This window comes from Anomalospiza imberbis, chromosome 2 (assembly GCF_031753505.1).
Source record: "Anomalospiza imberbis isolate Cuckoo-Finch-1a 21T00152 chromosome 2, ASM3175350v1, whole genome shotgun sequence".
Taxonomy (NCBI): Eukaryota; Metazoa; Chordata; class Aves; order Passeriformes; family Viduidae; genus Anomalospiza; species Anomalospiza imberbis.
The window spans coordinates 34,884,971-34,903,667 of NC_089682.1; the positions used below are offsets into that span (position 1 = coordinate 34,884,971).

General features: G+C 41.5%; 1 protein-coding gene across 1 annotated transcript in view; it reads right to left on the minus strand.

Annotated features, from left to right (window-relative positions):
* The window catches only part of POU2F1 (POU class 2 homeobox 1), a 112,534-nt gene extending 94,866 nt beyond the window's left edge, over positions 1-17,668 (minus strand). Inside the window, exon 1 of the mRNA XM_068180519.1 lies at positions 17,513-17,668. Within this exon, the coding sequence (XP_068036620.1) occupies positions 17,513-17,576 (64 nt within the window). The 5' untranslated portion in view covers positions 17,577-17,668. The remainder of the gene's footprint in view (positions 1-17,512) is intronic.
* Positions 17,669-18,697: the final 1,029 nt, after the last annotated feature.

Below are 18,697 nucleotides of genomic sequence, written 5' to 3' on the forward strand. Positions count from 1 at the left end.
GAGCACTACCAGTTGAGTTGTACAGTCTCTAGATTTTCATTTAATTCTGTGTCAAAGCACAAAACTATTATAATGCATGTGTTTAGCAAAACATGATGGCAAATTCCTTTAGCTTGGAAGAGGTATGTCCCACATATAATGCTCTACATGCTCTCAAAACTGAAATCATCCCTAGAAATCCTACATGGAACCTTGTGATCCCCTCAGAGCCCAAAGAATGCTGCCCTCTCCGCTGTAAGAGCTGTGGACAACTGCTCTTATTAAGACAACATCTCAATGAAACTCTTCACCAGCCAGACTAGGTACCAACTTTATTTATCATCAACTTTGTTTATTATCCTCATCCTATAATCCATTGTGCCTACAATTAATGATAGTGCTCACAAAGACTATATGAAAGGTAGTATTTATTGTAAACATCTTTTTTTTCCTACTGAATCAATGCTATCTGAGAAGCAGAAGCCAATGCAAACACCACAAATCTGGGGAGCCAGATGAAATGCCAATCTCTGCCTAAACTCTGAGGTTGCATGACTTCAACACTACTCTTATTCCAACTGCTCTTTTTTAATTACAGGTACTAATAAATAACTGAATGACAAAAGAAAAAGTTCACTGATCCTAAGACTTATCCTTCACAGTTTGTGACTTTTCTCTCATTTACTCCAACAACACTTGGCATCTACAACTAGGCAAGTATCTCTATTTGCTACACCACAGATGCAGACATGAAGCTCACCCACATGATGCATTATTTATTAAGAATATGCAGAGTATTCTTTTCCTACAGAGCTGCTTTCTTCCTGTTATATCTTTCTCCAAACTATTTCCAAAGGCTTATTTCTCTGCCTTTGTGTTTCCTCTTCCTTTGCCCCAAATCTTTCCTCTACCACTGCAGAAAAGCAAGAATGTGTGTATTTGGTAATCAAGGAGAGAAACTTAAACAAGACATCAAAAAGAAAAGTGTCTAAACAATATCACCTTTCCTGAGTTCCCAATTATCAAAATTATCTAGAAGAACCAAAACTAGAAACCAGATCAGAACCAGAAACTAGGCTAATATTCCAAAGTTCATGAATACTTATTATGCAGGATGATCTGGATACACAAGGAGCACTGTTTCATGGCTATTTGGAAGTAAAGACCAACTTCACCATCTGAACCATCAGCTACACTGAATGCAGAGGGAACTTCAGTAGGCAAGACCCAGTAGGTTAAAGTTAGATACACACATTCATGGAGCTCTCTAAAATAAGAAGATACACAATTAACTTGTCCCTTTTTTTCTTATGTATACAGTCAACTCTATAAAACTTTTTCCTGTTAACCATGTATATATTTTACATTTAAAATGTAATTTGTGTGTTAAAGGTTATTTCCCAAAATTTAAATTTGTTTTAAAGAGAAATTCAGGACTCAAACCTGTTCATCCTGACACCACTTATATTTGAGTTGATGTCTCTAATTTAATGATTACCGTTGAGACAAAATTTTGTTATTGATCCATCTAACACCAATATAGCAAGCAAGAAGAAACAATAGTTGAGGTCACCATGAAGAAACCCTCATGTAGCACAGATACTGGCATTTAATAGAGCACTGAAAAGTTTTGTGCTTAAGTACAACCAGGTTATCACATCTGATGATTAAACTCAAAGAATGTCAGAGAACGCTCTGGCAGTAATACATGAAACGAGGAAATGTCAGTCAATTTTTTTGCTTTCACAACAAGAGAAAAAAAAAAAAAAGGCATTTTTATTGTCATAGCACTTCCAGCAAGTTGATTTTAAAAAAGAGATTTCATGCCAAAGTCGGCTGTTTAATCAGATAAAGAAGGCTTTCCTATTTCCCATTGTATAGATCAAGTTGGCTACAGGAGCCACACAGAGCTTTGAGTAGCACATTTTTCCGTGAGGGCTGTATCGTTTGATCATAGCAAAGCACGGGGACTGCTGGGTAATCTGAATCAGAGCTGCAGCAAAAGGGAACCAGGCAGCCTGCTGAGGCCAAGACAACCATGTCACCCCCATCCCACCACACTCTCAGTTACGGACCTGGCTGTTGGGGGAAGCACCCATCTCCATTTACAAATTTGTCATGGAGGTTTTCACATGCTCCTAATTAATGCAAATTTTTAATTCAAAGCTCACCTACAATGATTTTAACAAATGCTTGCCAAGACCAGCCCCTCTGTACTGATCAAGATTATCCCAACTGCTTTCCAAACAATAAATTTCAAACCTGCTTTGAAGGTGGTATGTAGAATTTTCTATGCAAGTCTTTGCAAGAGATGTAGCAATTTATGAACTCAATAAAACCCTGTCCTCTAAAGAGGACAGAGTTCTTGTTAGAAGACAGGACACATCTACCTGTGATGCCTCCAGCCTCCTAACTTCTCTACAGCAGGAAGCAGCCCTTCAAGTCTCCACCTTCTTCTGTTGACTTGTCTTTCACACTCCAAATCTGAACCAAATTTGGTTCTGGACTATGAAGAAGGCACTGCAAGAAGATCCATCCAAGCATTTTAATGCTTTTCACTGAAATCCTCTTGAAACTGAGGAAAGGTTTCCTTCTTGCTGACCTGGAGGAAAGGTCTTCAAAGCTGCAACCAAGAAAGTGCCAAACTAAAAACATTAGAGACTGATTAAACACAAACTCAAGCCACTGTCCCTGTATCCTGAAATGCAAGACAAATACTTTTCCATACTTTTACAAATATTGCCATTATTCCATGCACTAGCAGTACTGGTAATAACCAAACAGGTCAGTTTCAGCATCCCTGTATAAACAACATGTGAAAGCCTGTAATGTGAAACTGGAGCCAATGCTCTACATTGGGTTTATGTTGTATGTTTAAGTAGAAGCAGAGCACTAACTGAGGCAATTCCAATTTGCTTATTTATTTTCTTAGTCCCAGTGGGCAAGAACATAACTGGTTCTCATAGAAGCATTTGGTGTGGAATAAAAGAGAGCACTGTAAGTTTACATTGTTACATTTAATAATTCTAAAAGAAAATTATGGGGTGGGTGTTTTCTTCTTGTCATTCCCCATCACATCATCATCCCAGTCTCTCAAATATTGAGTTTGAGAAAATGCAGCGGGCTCCTTTCTGCTCCATTTAGTACAGACAGGCCATGTGCCCATCCACTCACAAAACAGAACAAGGGATACACGCAGTAAACCTTGGTTTTGCTTTTTCCATTTCAAGTTTCCTTTCATTTTCACATACTGAAGCAGTGTAGATGTGATCACTTTTCCCAAGTACTCCAAAACCTTTTACACTTCCCTTGCCCTTACATTTCCCTTCAGAGAAAGTGCCATTGCCAACAGTCCAGAGCTTTAAATTCTATATATACTCAGTCTGGTATTAACTGCCATAATACTATTTCTAAATGCAACATTCATTCAGCCAAATGCTGCTGAGAACTGAATGATCTCATCTCCATCTCATCACTACAAAGCTCATTTTGAGTTAGCAAATTTTTCACACACTGTTATATCAGTTTACCATAAAGAAAGATGTTCTTACTTCTATCAGTTCAATCCTAGAATCCTAGACTAGCCCAGCTTGGAAGTAATGTCAAGAAATCACCTGGTCCAACCTTTTGTGGGAAGGAAAGCCTAGATAAGATTCTCTAGTTCCATGTCCAACCACATCTTGAAAACATACATGTTTAGAAAAGAAATTAACAGAAAGAAACAACCCAAAAAAACTCCAATACCTAAATGACAAAGGGTTAGACTAAGGAGTCAAAAAACTTCAACAGATCAAATCATGGCACATTCTTTAATTAAGTAAACCCCTCCATGTGCACAGACATTATAACGAGACAATAATTTTGAAAGAGTATTTAGAGAATTTAATACAAGTTACCCCATCACCAGCACATTTACGTTGATTAAAGAAAATTTAAGCACAGCTATTAGCAACAAAACCAGCAAATTTTCAAGTACAAGACCTCTGCATTTAGGTGATGAGAACAACAGTACCTGTGACACTACTTTGTAGTTTGTTCTGTCAGTAGCTCATTAACAAAAACATCTCAATCGCATATTCTTAACTGCAGTTGCAGCATGTCACAACTCAACTCCCATGACATGTTTATCATAAATGACAGGCCATACAGGGTACTATTTCTCTTCTGCAGAAAAACAACTGCAACTTTGTTTTTCTCAGTATGTTTTTCATCTTCTTTATGTGCTGTCCATGACACCCTCCCAGTGGAAGTATCCTTCCTACTGGGTGCTTTTCAAATCTTCATCTTTCTTCAGAGGAAGAAAAATGTGAAGAGGCCATTTAATTCTAACCCTGGCTTAACAGCTTTATGCTCAATATCATTTACTGCAAATTAGTGCTACAGCAAGAAGCCATGGGAAGAAATTAGCATATCCTACATTTTCTCCTGTTACTAGAAAGGCTTTCCAGGACACTTAAAACATAGTGAGGCTTCACCTATTTGAAGAAACTATCTTTGTCAAACTAAGCCAAAGGTGAAGAACTTTTTACATACCAAGGGAAAAAAAAAGTACAAAAAATACCTGGCATACCATTTTAACACACTCTGCATTACTCACTGATAATGTAAAGTCAGATGGCCCAGAAGTCTCAGGCAACCTTTGAGTTAAGCCAATAAGTCAGCTCTAAACAGACACACAGTTATGTCAACAAAAGAAATGCAGGCTAGCCAAACTCAGTGTTTTTACTGGGGCTAAATTTGGAAATTGTATCATTTTCAGAAATAGGAAAAAATGCTAAATACTTCTCTTTGACTATCAGGAAGCAATAGAGGACAGAATATGCACGCAACAGTTAGCTCTGCTACCTGTGAAATGGAGGTACACAGCCTGGTGATAAATGGAGTGCTCAGAAGGCTGAAAGCAGCTGACCATTTCCAAAAGCTGATGGGCAGGAAGTTTCCAGCTACAATTTGCGGGTCAACAAACCTATGGAAAGAGACTAAGAAAACATTTCACCTGTTTCTATAGAATACAGGAGTAAGAAAGGCAAGCCAGGATTGAACAAGTAATTCTGGTAGAAGAGACATAACAGGACACTGCTACTCTTATGTTTTCAGTTTTTAAAATACATTTCTCTCAGATGAAAGCCACATTTGAGTGATTAAAAAATGTATTCTCCTCTTCCTGCCTATCAGCAAACCTTTTGGGCAGAATCACATCACAAACAAGTCACACTATGACATGTAGGTGCTTTTTGGTTTGCTAGAAAGATCTGAAGAAAACTGAGAATAGAGATAAAATACACTGCAGTGAAGTCACTGTACTGAATTCATGACATCATAATTGTTGCCATGGCAACTAGCTAGTATCAAGCACAGACTACTGCCTTCACTGCAGAATCAAGGAGTAACCGAGCTGCTACAAAAATAAATGTTCTTATTTGAACAAAAATCCAGTCAACAACACAGGGAATAAGATATTACTGCGAGTGGACTGCTTTTTCTATACCTCTTGTTTTGTTCACCTGGTGTGAGACTTTTTTAACATGGTGGCACATATAAAGAGGTCTGATATATATGATAAAAAGAGTTTAATTGAAAAAACTATAGTTTTTTTCCAGTGTTCTTCAATTTTTCTAGAACAGTAGTCCTTGTGTTTTCCTCTCGTATGCATATGACTGCAGTCATATACAACAAAACTCAGTTTAGACATGAAACAGAAGGAAAAAAGAATCAAAAATCCTCCAGTAAACAACATTTTCCATTTCTTATTTCAACAAGCCAGAGACAGTCAAACTGGAACTGTCACACAGCAGCAGAACTAACTGATAAAGAACATATTCCACCTTTGGAGTCCATGGTTCCCTTTGTTTAAGGAGTGCACCAGCAGTGCCTTCGAAGCCCAGTCACGGTTTTTCACGCACTGACTAAACACAGAGCTTCAAATCTGCAGGGCTCCCACAACAGCTTCCTTGTAAATAAAAAACCTCAACCCTTTTCCTCTGAACACTCCTATTTCACATGAGGCAGATCTGCTATTTCCAGCTCCTCCTCATTCACAAATATAAAAGCTCCAAAAACTAAAAAGAAGCAGTTGCCAATTTATCAGGTCACAATTGTGTTTGTGAGTGGCACTTAGGTATAAAATGCATAAGAGCCTCATTTGATGCTGCAAGCCAAAATATCAGTGGGAATAAATCGGTATTAAAGAGGCACGTGAAGGAAAGCACATCTGAAAATTAACTTCTTCAAATTAACTTGCTGAATACAAAAGTCAAGAGCTGCAGGTCAGTAATGAAGATAGTGTTTCACAGTTCAACCTTATGGCTGATTAGCCCAAACAAATTTTAACAAACTGACCATGTATATACTAAAGTATACTTATTTACTCAATGGCTCTTAAAGAGCAATCTAATAAATTGTTGCTGGACCAAAGAACACTTACACATAACTACAAGTAATTAGTCCATGTGTCTAAACAGTTTCAATACACACTGATGGGGTTTTCTTAGCTTCTAAGAAAACAAAACTGCCCTAGTTTTCGATTAACAGCACATTTCCACACTGGCTTGGTGCCTTTGTAGGACACCTTCTCTACTGGTATCAAGCACATTGATGACAACAAAAAAGAAAGGCCAGAAGTACTGCAGTAACCTGCTCTCTCCAGCCTCTTTATAAAGACTGTCTCCACAAATGAGCACTGGACAAAGAGAATACAAACAATAAAATCAGGAGTTTCAGATACTGAGGATTAGTAGACAGCTGTATCCCATACGCCTCTGTCCTCAGTGTTCTCTTAATATTACTTCACGCAACCAAGAATGATGACTAGTGCTTGAATGATGACTCCAAAGAAATCCCAAGTTTAGGGTTTTCACCACAGTAGGAAGTGTACTTGGGAAATTATTAGAGTTGACAACACATTCTAAGGAAATCATGGAGTGTGCCAATGTACTCCCTCCCACAGAAATGTAAGGAAATGAACAGTCTTTCATAGGTTTTTAAAAATCTTAGGAACAGATGCTGCCTTTGGTGAATACAACTGTGATTCCAACCATATATCTTAATACACCAAATTCAGTTAAAACAACTGCCACAAATGCAGAAAACTAAGGAAATTGGTAAAACCTCAAGCAAGGTACATCACAAATGCAGAATCCTCTTCTCTGCAACTGAATATAAATTTAAGTGTCCATATTATACAATTCACAAACCTATCTGTGATATAACACAGGACAAATGGCAATGACATTCCCTTCCTCATTAGTACACACTGCATTTCCAGCTCTTACACAATATGAAATCACTGCTTAATAAGTAATAAAAAACCCCACCATGTCTGCAGCTGATTTTTCTGTTTGAAAGATTGACAGATTAATTGATCCCTTAAGCAACTAACGTGTCTTCTCTGAGTGCACACAGAAAATTATGGATTATCTCAAGACTTTACAAAGCTTTTTATATGACTTTGAAATGAACTTGTTAAATTAGGTCTTCCCCAACAGTCCTTCTGTTAAGTCTAACTTTTATGTTAATACTAGATAGGGAAATGCAGAGATGTAGGTGCTGGCCCACCTCTGCAATTTTTTCTAGTATTATTCATGTATCACTAGTATAACAGAAGCAACAACTAAAAATGTTCTGCTAGGATCTGTAGAGATGGCCAAGCCACTTGCAAACATAACTAGTGACACCACAATACAAAGAAACACCACCTGTCCCTCCTCTCTCCCCTGGCAAATCAAGTTGAGAAAGGCTAGGGGATTTAAGATACGAAACAACTATTACAACTCCTTTATTCAAACTTCCATATAGCAAATTCTTTCCACTGTTGGGAGTCCACCATCCACAGTTACAGGAAACTTGAGTGTAAAAGCACTTAAATATAATGCTATATACACTAAATTTAGCTGGTAGTTTAGAAATAGTTATCTTTCTCTAGATACCATTAAAATGGGTTACAACATGTGCCTGGATCCATTTTCAATTTTAACTGTGCTGAGAATGATATTAATGAATTTTTTTTTTCCCTAACCAGGCACAGCTAAAGCATGATCTCAGCAAGTTTTGAGGCACTGGGCTTTATTCACACATTAGTATATTTAGAACCAGTGCCTTATGCACCACTGAACTGAACCACATAAGATGCACCCACATTAAAACTGGGTTCCAAACCAAACAATCACAGAATGATAAAACACAGCATTTTAATTTCTTAGAACTGAGAGGAGATATTCTTTACAATGCCACTATCTCCCAGTGTAATGAGTAAAGGAATAGTCTGGAAATAAAAATAACTCAAATTCTACAGGTTTCTGCAGTCCCCATCTGTAGGATAATTCTCATACTCAACTCATTCTCAACTTATCTTAAGGAGTTGAGAATCTGCTCAGTTGTGGATCTCTTTCTTACATGAAGTAGTAACAGAGGCACTGAATTTTTAACACGCATCCTCTTATATGCACAAACTTTGAGAGCAAAAGGAGCTGCCAGTTCTCCAACTCCCTGGTAGGGAATCAAAAATTATTAGGAAAGCCCTTGGAGCAACCTCACACTTGTTCCCCAGAGCTGAAAATGTGCAGAGCAGACAAGGAACATCATCTTGCTTAAACTCTTTTCCAGTGCTCCTTAACCATTTGGAAAAGGAGTCAGGTACAAAATTTAGGATGCACTGGGAAATAAATGGAAAGGCATTTTCTTTTTGTTTGGAAGAGAACAAAAATCACCATCCTGGCTCTGACCAGTGATATATCTACCTGACTTTCCTCCAACAACAGGCAACTACAAAAGACTATAAAAACAGGACAAGCACAGGGATAGTTCCTTTGATTACATTCCCAAATGCCAAGCTGCAGCCGAGCACATGACTGAGACAGAGGTAAAGAATAATATGCTTAGCCCTTCTTTGTACCTCCTTGCACAAAGTGAAAAAAGAAGAAGGGTGAACAGATACATGAAACATTTGTGCAACTTTAGGAGACTCACTCTGTGCAAAACTGAGTAAAAACAATCAGGTTTCCAGTTTACATTCTTCCACCTGATGTGTTCTCATATGAGAACTTTACTAGAAGCCTGTCTTACAATCATGGCTACTTGGCCATTTTTGTCTAGGGCAGTGGTTGCCCAGGGTTCATGGGCAGCTGTGTGGCCTGGCAGATGTATTCTCTACCTTACCTTGGCACACCCATCCCGACCAAATCAAAGCCATCCTGGCAAGAAACCAGGAGCTGAATTAAGGTTAGTGATGAAGAGATTCAAGCTGGGATGTGTGACACACTGTGACTGATTTGAAGTCAGAAGCTACTAAACCTCAGACTAAATACACAGAAGTTCTCCATTGTTCCAAAAGATACTCCTGAACTCCCAAGTTTAGCTACCTTGGCTGCCATAAGCTGTCTAAAATATCTGTAATGGGACTGAAATGGAACAGTAGGTAAAGATGTTCTTATTATAAAGTCCATTTAAGGGAAATTACTTTTAAGTTGCATGCTTCACTTGGGATACTGGAAATACAACAATTCAAATTGCGTAGTTCAGACCAACACAAATTCATTAAAAACAGGAAAGTATCATTGCAAAGTCAACAGTATCCTAAAAAAGCCACATATTTCCAACACTGCCAACAGACACCTTCATTCAAAAAAAAACAAATGTTACAAGTGGAAAGCTACTGTTCCTTCTGCTCTCCTACCTCCAGTCTCCTCATACAATCCCAACACATTTCTGCAAGAAGCCTTGCAGAAGAAGTCCTGAAGAAGAAGGACTGAGTTTTACAGAGTCTCTATCAAAAGGGACAACAGTCCACAGAGTCATGGCCCAATACTTACCATGCTTATGCTCCCTCTTTTTTTTTGAGCAGCAGCCCACCCTTCAGTTGGATTAAGTTTAACATGAACTGTACCCTCAGGTGTGATGACAAAGCAACTCCAAGCATCCTTCATAGGTTGCAATCTGAATAATCTGGGCTACTTCAGGCAATTCAGATCACAGCCTTTAATAACTCAGCTGATTTTAATTGAAATGGATTGAAGAGTAGCCAAATGGAAATACCTACTAACAGGCGCAGCAGAACAGGAAACACCAACAAACAGAAACAGTAAAGTCTTCTACTACTCCAGTCAGAGCTAGAAGAAGCTATCCCCAGCCCAAGCTTTCTGTTACCTTTTCCAAAGCATATGTGCATGCAGGTGTGTGTACATGCATCGGAGGATGGGGTGGGAAATGCTCCAATGCTCCCAGAAGAGCTGGTAGGGAGGGGAGGCAGCATTTACTGACATATCCATCTCTCTGCAGCCTTAGAAAAATTCAAGTATCTATTTAAACTCACATTTGAAAATTCAAATAAAAGCAATAACCTACTAAAGATCAGCAGGTAAGAAACAAAATTATGAATACTTAGGAATGAATCTTTGCCAACAGAATTCCTGAAATAAACTTGAATCTCATTTCCCATTCAGTAGACTGTATTAACTAATAATGTAGAAACGAGTGATTCAAACGTGAATCATTTCTACCTGTATTCACTGTACACTCCTCTCCCTCTGCTGCAGCCAAGTAGTATAAAACCACAACTTCACACTGGTATGGTCAGGCACAAATTACTAAGTCACATGGTATTTTTCAAATAAAACTGAATCATCGAAAGGACAAAGAGAACAAACAGCAAAGGAGCTCACTGCAAAAAAGATGGTGACTTCCTAGCAGCCCTCAACAAAAAGGAGGAGGAAAAAGAAGCAAGCTACACATCCAGCCTGATTCAACAGGTTTTTCTACGCTTATTTTTAAGTCTTCAACTGTATTTACTATTTTAGTAACTCAGATGTTCATATCTTCCTTTTCCAAAGCTTCATGCCCTGTCATACAGTGTCAAACATGCTATATATGCTACTTCATCTCTATACAGCCAAATCAGATTTCTGGGAAGAAAAAAATAAAAGGAATGATGAGCAAAAGGTTTCTTGTCACAATATTACAATTTATAGAAAAGATAAATCTGCCTCAGAGTGATCACATTAAATGGCTGAAGCACTTATGCTTGGGTTTGGTGGGGTTTTTTTTTAAGGATGCTTTACAAGGATGTCAGTCCAAAATTTAGCAGAAGTAATGGGGTCTGTAATTTCCCAAGTACTTTTGTCAATATGTCCTTTAAAGCCACAGTGCTTTCTAGAGATGTGTCTCACTACAAGCAGCACTAAAATAATGGGAACTACTTAACAGTCTCATCCACTATTTTTATTGGAGTTTCTGCCCTTGCTACCATTAATGCAATCATACCTATGACAGTACAAACCACACCAAATTTTCAGCATTTATTGGTTTCCAAGCTGCTATTCTACTTAGATGCAATTCCATCTCTGGCTTCCACAATCTATATACAGCCTACTGCTAAAAGAGAAGGTCCAGCATAGTGCCCACAGCTGTACATTCCTACCACTTCCCTTTAGCCAGTACCATTTTAAATCAAGTGCAGCTCATCAACTCAATCAACTGTGGTTTTACAGTGGTTCATATCAATCTAAAAGCAAAGCTATATAACTAAGCCAACCAGAATACTGCTGCTTTTGAAAGGATGAAGCTTCCTTTCCCTTCTTTCTTTCCCTTCCCTCCACTTTCACTCAATAGTTCTTCCTACCCCCCTGCTTGCACTTAAAGGTCTTTGTGGAGCCAATTTCATAAACCAAAGACATAAAATGATCTGGAGCTAGTTTTCCACCAGGTTAGCAAGGTAACCTGGAGCATCCTGGAATCCAGTTAAGTCTTAGGATAGGTGCCAAGTAAATGGTAGGATCACATGGCTGAGAACATGAGTCCCCATTTATGCCAACAGGAAAGCCATCTGAGAGAATGAAAGTATGAGAAGACTTGTGTCAACACATGTGCTTCTTGCTCCCTTCCTTGATTGGTACTGCTATTTGTCTAATCTCACTGTAAGCCAGTTCAAAGAGCTAAACCATCAAAAAACCTATTCATTATTTTTGGCGAGGCTTGTTTTCTGCCAATTTAATTCCCCGAACTAGCTCAGCAAAGGAATCCAGCAAGCATCTGCACCAGTGCAAGGAAGGAGGCAGGAACACACAAGGAGATGAGGACAGGCTGGGCCTGATTTAAGCTGTCACTGAACTGCATACCCTGGAGCAGATCTGCATCACACCATAGTTAGAACTGACAGTAATCTGTGCCTGTACAACGGGAGGCCTCCATCGCTGACACGAGTGTGCCAACAGTGCCAGCACTGAAACATCCTCGGCAAAGTTCGACCTGGGCATCAGCCTGGATGATTGCATGTAAAAGCAGAAGAATCAAAGCCCTCTTACCCTCAGAGACACCAGGAAACATTAGCTAATTTTTCCCCCAGCAACACCCCTGTGAAAATGTGCTCTATAATTCCCATTACACAGATTTAGCCCAGAACAGCAAAGCAATCAAAATTGGTGACAAACTCCGGATTGGAACCCAGTAAATCCTCTACACCAAACCAACATTTCATCACTCAACTGTGTTATTAACCCTAAAAGAATTCAATTAGTCAGTAGCAGTCCATAAAAAACTCCTTTTGCAAAGACTTTCTAATGCACTATAAAGCTCACATATATAATACAGTTAACAAATGTAGGTATTTCCTAGATAGTTTTGTAATAAGAAACTAGGGAAAGGAATAATACTGAGATCTTAATTATTTCCTTTTCTATAGAGAAAAATAAGTGCATATGAAGCAGCATGAGGGCCTATTCACACAATTCAAGAAATTTAATGCAAAGAGCTACAGAAAGGAAAATACATCTACGGATTCTTTTTCCCTTAGATTTCCATTGTAAAACCATTTCATGTGAAATGCTGGCAATTATTTAATACACCCTAACCAAGACCGGTATCTTCCCTTAAATTTATCTCCTACACTTAGCCCAACAATTCCCACACTTAACTTGCTCTGTGTAACAATGAAGCACATTTGGAAAAGGAGGGGGATTTGTTAACACAAGCAAATCTCTGCAGTAGTGAACAGCCAGCACTGTAAGTCTATCCAGCAACCCGAGATAGTCTTTCATTCACATTCCAGCTTAAGCACAGCCAAGCCCATCACATTTGGAACGCTCAAGTCATACTCAATTTTGTTCAACACCTTCTTTTGACAACAGCTTTGTCACCAAGACTCAAAATACGCATGTCAAAAAAGACAGTCATTTGCCAGGACTGTCACTGATTCTCTCAAGATAAAAATAATAAAGCTGTAAGTGCAAGGAGCAGAGGCTGCCTAATTGTCAGCTGTATAAAGTAGAAATATCAAGATTATTGTCCTGAGGGCAACAAGAGTTTAAGAGGAATAGAAGATGATACTGCAACCTGTTTTTAAATCTTGAACTCCACAGGAATCAAAATTTAAGGAAAGCAAATGAAAACTCAATGCATGCTACAAAAAAACACTGCTAATTTGCCAGAGAAACAGGAGAGTAAACAAACCTGCCTAAGAGGGACTTACACCCTATTTAACAGCAAGAAACTGGATGACAGATCAACCCAACAAAAACATCATGGGCATCCTCACACATCTGAATATAAAGAAAACAGCACAAGTGTGCTACTCTAAATGTGGAATTTACTGCTTGAAATCTGACAACTATTATTTCAGTGACAATATTATTCCAAACCTCATTTTTCTGGGCAATAAATTATTATGATCATGCCCAAGTAGGAACAGCACTTCTTCACACACAAGGGACTCCCAACACAGAGTATGCTGGTGCTTCCTTGGGCTTAACAGACAGACCAAGGTGAAAGCAACCTCACCAATCCAGTCCAATGAGGCACATCCGGACATCACCACCGTGTTTTGCCAAGACAAGCATTCACAAGGTATCCAGATCCAGCATCAGGGAGCCAGTATTAACATCTACTGCTTGAATTACAGCTGCAGGCTAATCTCAGAGAAATTGATAGTGACAGCAAACCTGAGATTTTTTTTTTCCTATTTAAATAACAGGGTGGGAAGCTTAGATTTCTCCCCCTTCGTTCTGGAAAGCAAGAGGGAAGCTCTAGCTTCTCCTGTTTTAAAACCATCCTGACACACACCTTCCCAATTCTGCTTCACATGCAGCAGCATGGCTAAGGGCATAGCTTAGCCTGTTTCCCAACCAGCTGCTAAGTCTTGGTCAGTTTTCAAAAATAGAAAAAAAAAGACAAAAAAATGCAGCATCACCTCAATAAATAAGTAGATGTAATCAGGCGGCGGAACTATTTCACAGGAGGACACTTCCTTCTGTCTCTAATATATTAAAAGCTGAAAAGACAGCCAAAATAGAGTATATTCTCCTGATAAAAATTAGGAAGCACTGTAACAGTAGGACAAGCCTCCAGTCTCACAACAGCCAGATGGACAACAGTGAAGAAAAAGTTTATTTTATTCTCTGACCCCAAACATACAAAGATGGTCCAAGGAGCAGCTTAAAATTTGACACCTACCTGTGACAAATTAACACAGAAGTCTGAGACTCAGACAAACACTCAAGACTGAGCAGTAATACCCACACAGCAGTCAGGGCACCTTCTGACAAGTGAAGGTGATGCCAAGGTTTGGGAAAAGGTGCATTATGCTAACATGTTACCTATGGGCTTCACTGGTGAAGACACATTTCTATCCCCAGCACATTCCAGTAAAATTTTAAGCCGCAAAACAGGCACACAGATACATGTTTGAGAGAAATACATCTGTATTTTGGCATGTAAATACCTGAATTCAGCGTTACAAACCCCAGCTCAGCCATAAGACTGCACAAGGCCACTGTCCAGTATGCCATTCTATAAAAATTACTAAAACGTCAGTGACAAAGAAATTTTGCTCGCAAGATGCAATGTACATTTTTATCATGCTGGATAAAATATCTACAGTCTCAGCAGTGGTTAAATTGCTGCTATAAAGGAAATTGTCCTCAGATAAATGGTTTCCCTATGAGAAGGTTTCAGTGCTACACCTCACCCCAGGTCAATAAATCAAATTAACTGCACCTTGTCCTCTGGCCAATGACATCATCGGCTTGACCACATCTTGTGAAGCGAGTGCAAAAACATATGCTATTTAAGGCATGAAATCATATTACTGCTTTTTGTCCAGCCAGCCTTGTGCTGTTGGTCTGTGAAACAGTCAGTCACCTGAACAGTCTCATTACAGCTTCTACAGCTTTTTTTTTCCTTCTTGTATTCAAGGCCTGTCTTTGCCGAGGTTGAAGAAAAAAGGATAAATAATCTGAGTCGTTATTTTTTAAATCAAAATGCTTTTCATTAGCTGCAGTGCAGTATTTTGTGACAAATTAAATTTAGAACCAAACTACAAAATACACCATCTGCACTTGCACGTGAACGCTCTTCCTAGTGGTGTTTCAAAGATGTTTACATGCTAATCTGGCACTGCTACTCTGAAGTACCCTGCTGTTAGGTCCTTTTTCTCCACAGGGTGAAAACAATGGTCACTAATGAAAACCTACAGTTTTATTTGAAACCCATCCCTGCATAAATATTTTCTGTTTTAAATTACTGCCGCCCCCCAATCAAGTAGCCCATTTGTTTTATTTCTAAGTAGACTAATATCTGGTTTAAAACTGAATTACTCCAGACAATTTAAGAGGATTAAATTCAATTTTCACTTGGCGTTCTTATGACACAATCACAGAAAACTTATCTTCCTTTCTATACCCTGTACTGCCTAGTGGTATCTTCTGTCTTGAAAGCAAAATCTAAATGAAAGAGAGAAAAAAAAAAAAAACCTCAACCCAGAACAGTCAAAGATACAAGCAGTGACAAAAGCATCTGACACAGTGCACTGTTAGACCTCATCCACATTAAGCAAAAAGAAGGTGAATAAGATTATCTTCAATGTATTCAATTCTGTTTGTGTTCAGAGGGAGGAGGAAAGCTGTTTAGATTTTGAGTGTGTCTTCTATAGCCCTCTCAGTGCCAGGAAACGTAAATTAGAAGCAACTCTCCTTTAAGGAAAAGAATCAAGGACAAAGGGACCAAAAATGCCCAAGCCTCTGAAAAGCTGATATGAAAGGAACAGCTTTACAGTCTTGAGTTGCTATAAATTAAAAATAAGCTCCTTATTTAAAAGACATGAGTGTTTGAGAATCTGTGAGCAGATCTGATGCTGCTCAAGCCCCAGGAGGGTTTTGTTTTTGCTGGCAGGGGTGGAGTGGAGATGGGGGGGTCATTTTGGTTATTAGTAAATAAATCAAGCAGCAGAGTGAGGCCTAGGCGCTTGCCAGAGGAGCCGGGGCCTGGCTCTCCCCCTCCTCTCCTCACACAGCCTGGGTTTGATCTCGGGGCCCTGTGGGTTTGCCAAGAAAATTTAAAAAAAAAAGCGAGAGAGCGAGAAAGAAGAATCATATTGAACCACAAAAGCACATGGGGCGAATGTAAAATATAAACACGGCGTTGGGCTCTGAGTGGCTGTTATTAAAGGTCTGAATTACTAAACATGAGAGGCGGGGAAAGCCGGGCGGCCATTTCAATAATATAAACCTCCCCGAATTAGACATTATTCAAATGAGAAGGAGAGAGAGGGAAGAGAGGGAGAGCGCGGCGGAGAGGGACGGGACCAGCACCGTCGTGCCCTGGGGCAAAGGGGGAGCGGGGCAAACACCGCGGGGGCAGAACCGGCCCTCGGGGCGTGCGGACCCGGCCCTCGGGGCGTGCGGACCCGGCCCTCGGGGCTGGGGGGCAAAGCCAGCCCTCGGGGGGTCCCTCTCCCGCCGCAGAAAGGCTCGGGAGGGCTCTGCCCGTGCACCCCGCAGTCACCCCCCACCGAACCCGCCCCTTGCGAGGAGAGGGGGGGAGCTTTAAATGAAAAAGCCGAACCACGCTCTGCTCCTGCCCCCCTCCCCGCACCCACCCACCCCACGCTGCAAGGCCCAGGCTCTGGGGAAATAAACCCCGGCTTGGCGGGGGGGAGGGTGTTGCGGGGAAGGGGGGCAACGACGGGAGCGATAAGGAAACCGAGTCTATCTGCCTCCCCAGGCCCCAGCCAGGGGCCAGCACTCCCGGCCCCCTCCGCCCCGCCGCCGGGGGGACCCTGCCCCACTCGGGCGACCGGCCGGGATCGCTCCTCCAGCATCCCCCCCTTCCCCCCCCGCCATGAATATGTAAAGCGGGTTTATTGTGGGCGTGCGGGCCGGGTGGCGGCCAAGCCACCCCCGAACGCTTTTGGGTGTGGGGCTGCCTCCCCGCTCCCTCCCGGCGTGTGTGTCCCCCCTCCCTCCCGCCCCGACCCCTCCGCCTCGCCGCGCCGCCGCCGCCCATCGCCCCCATGGCCGGTGCCCCGGCGTGCGGGCTCCGTGTGCGGGAGAGACGGTGTGTGCGTGTGCGTGTGTGTGTGTATCTCCCCAGCGCGGGGAGGCTGCTCTGCTTCTCCTTCTCCTTCCCCCCCCCGCTCCCTCCTGTGCCGTTAATTATAATAATCCTGAGTACTAATAAATTATGCTAAGCGGGGCCGGGCGGGCGGGCGGGGGGGGGTGCGCCCCGCGCGCGCGAGTATGAATATGAATATGTAAAACGCAGTAATGATTACCTGCCGCCGCCGCCACCGCCGCCGCCGAACTCTCATCTTGACTCGCTGCTCCTCCGTCCGCCATTTTGAATATTTTAACCAAAAATCGGCCGCGCGATAAACCCTCCCCCCTCCCCTTCCCCTCCCTCTCTCCTCCCTCCCTGCCCGCGCCGCCGCCGCTGCTCCGCGCATGCGCCCCGGCCTCTGCGCTCCCCCCTCCCCTCCCTTCTCCTCGGCCGCTTTCCCGGCGAGGGCGCGGAGCGGCGCCGCGCATGCGCGGCGCGGTCGGACCGGCTCGCTCCCCCCCCCAGCTGCCGGCGGGCGATGGGGGGAGGCGCGTGCGCACTGAGGCGCCCCCCGCGCGCCCCCTCAGGGCACGGGGCGGTCCGACCCCCCCACCCCCGAAAAGATCCTCCCCGTGGTCATTAGGGGTTTGTTTTTTTTTGTGGTTGTAAAATCCAGGTAATTTACAGGGGACAAAATGAATGTTTAGGTGGGAAAAATCTAAGGGGTGGAGAGGAGGCAGAGAATGGATGTGTTAGGGTAAAAACAAGGTTATCCGCAGTGGGCAGGAAAGAAGGGTTTTGGGGATAAAACTGGAGGGGAGAGAACAAACATTTTGAGGTAAAATTGAGGTAATCAGGAGTGGGCAGGAAGAGGAAATTTTGTGGGTAAAATCTGAGTTAATCAGTAGGGGTGGGAAGTGACATATTGAGGTAAAACCAAAGCTGTCTGTCAGTAGTGGATGGGAAGGGAAAATTGTGGGGCTAAAACTTGAGATGATCTCTAGTGGAGAGAATGGACATATTGAGGTAAAAATGAGGTAATTACTAGTGACGGGAAAATCTGGGGGGAAAACTTGAGGTCATCTCTAAGGAAAAATAAGTATTTTGCAGGAAAAATCTGATTGAATCTTTAGGGCCAGAATGAATAATTTGAGGATAACGTAAATGTAGCCATTGGATTTTCATGCTGGGTCATCTAGGTAATGATCAGGGACAAAATTCATATTTTTGAGGTAAAATCTGAGGTAATCTATAGGGAAGAAAAGGAAGATTTTGAGGTAAACTGAGGTAATCACTAGTGGGCAGGTAGGGAGATTTTTGAGGGGTTAAAGCTTGGAATAATCTGTGTGGGACAGGTGCCTGTCAGGAGCCTCCCGGTGAACGGCCGCTCCAAAGGCGCTGTGTCTGTGAGGGGTGTTGT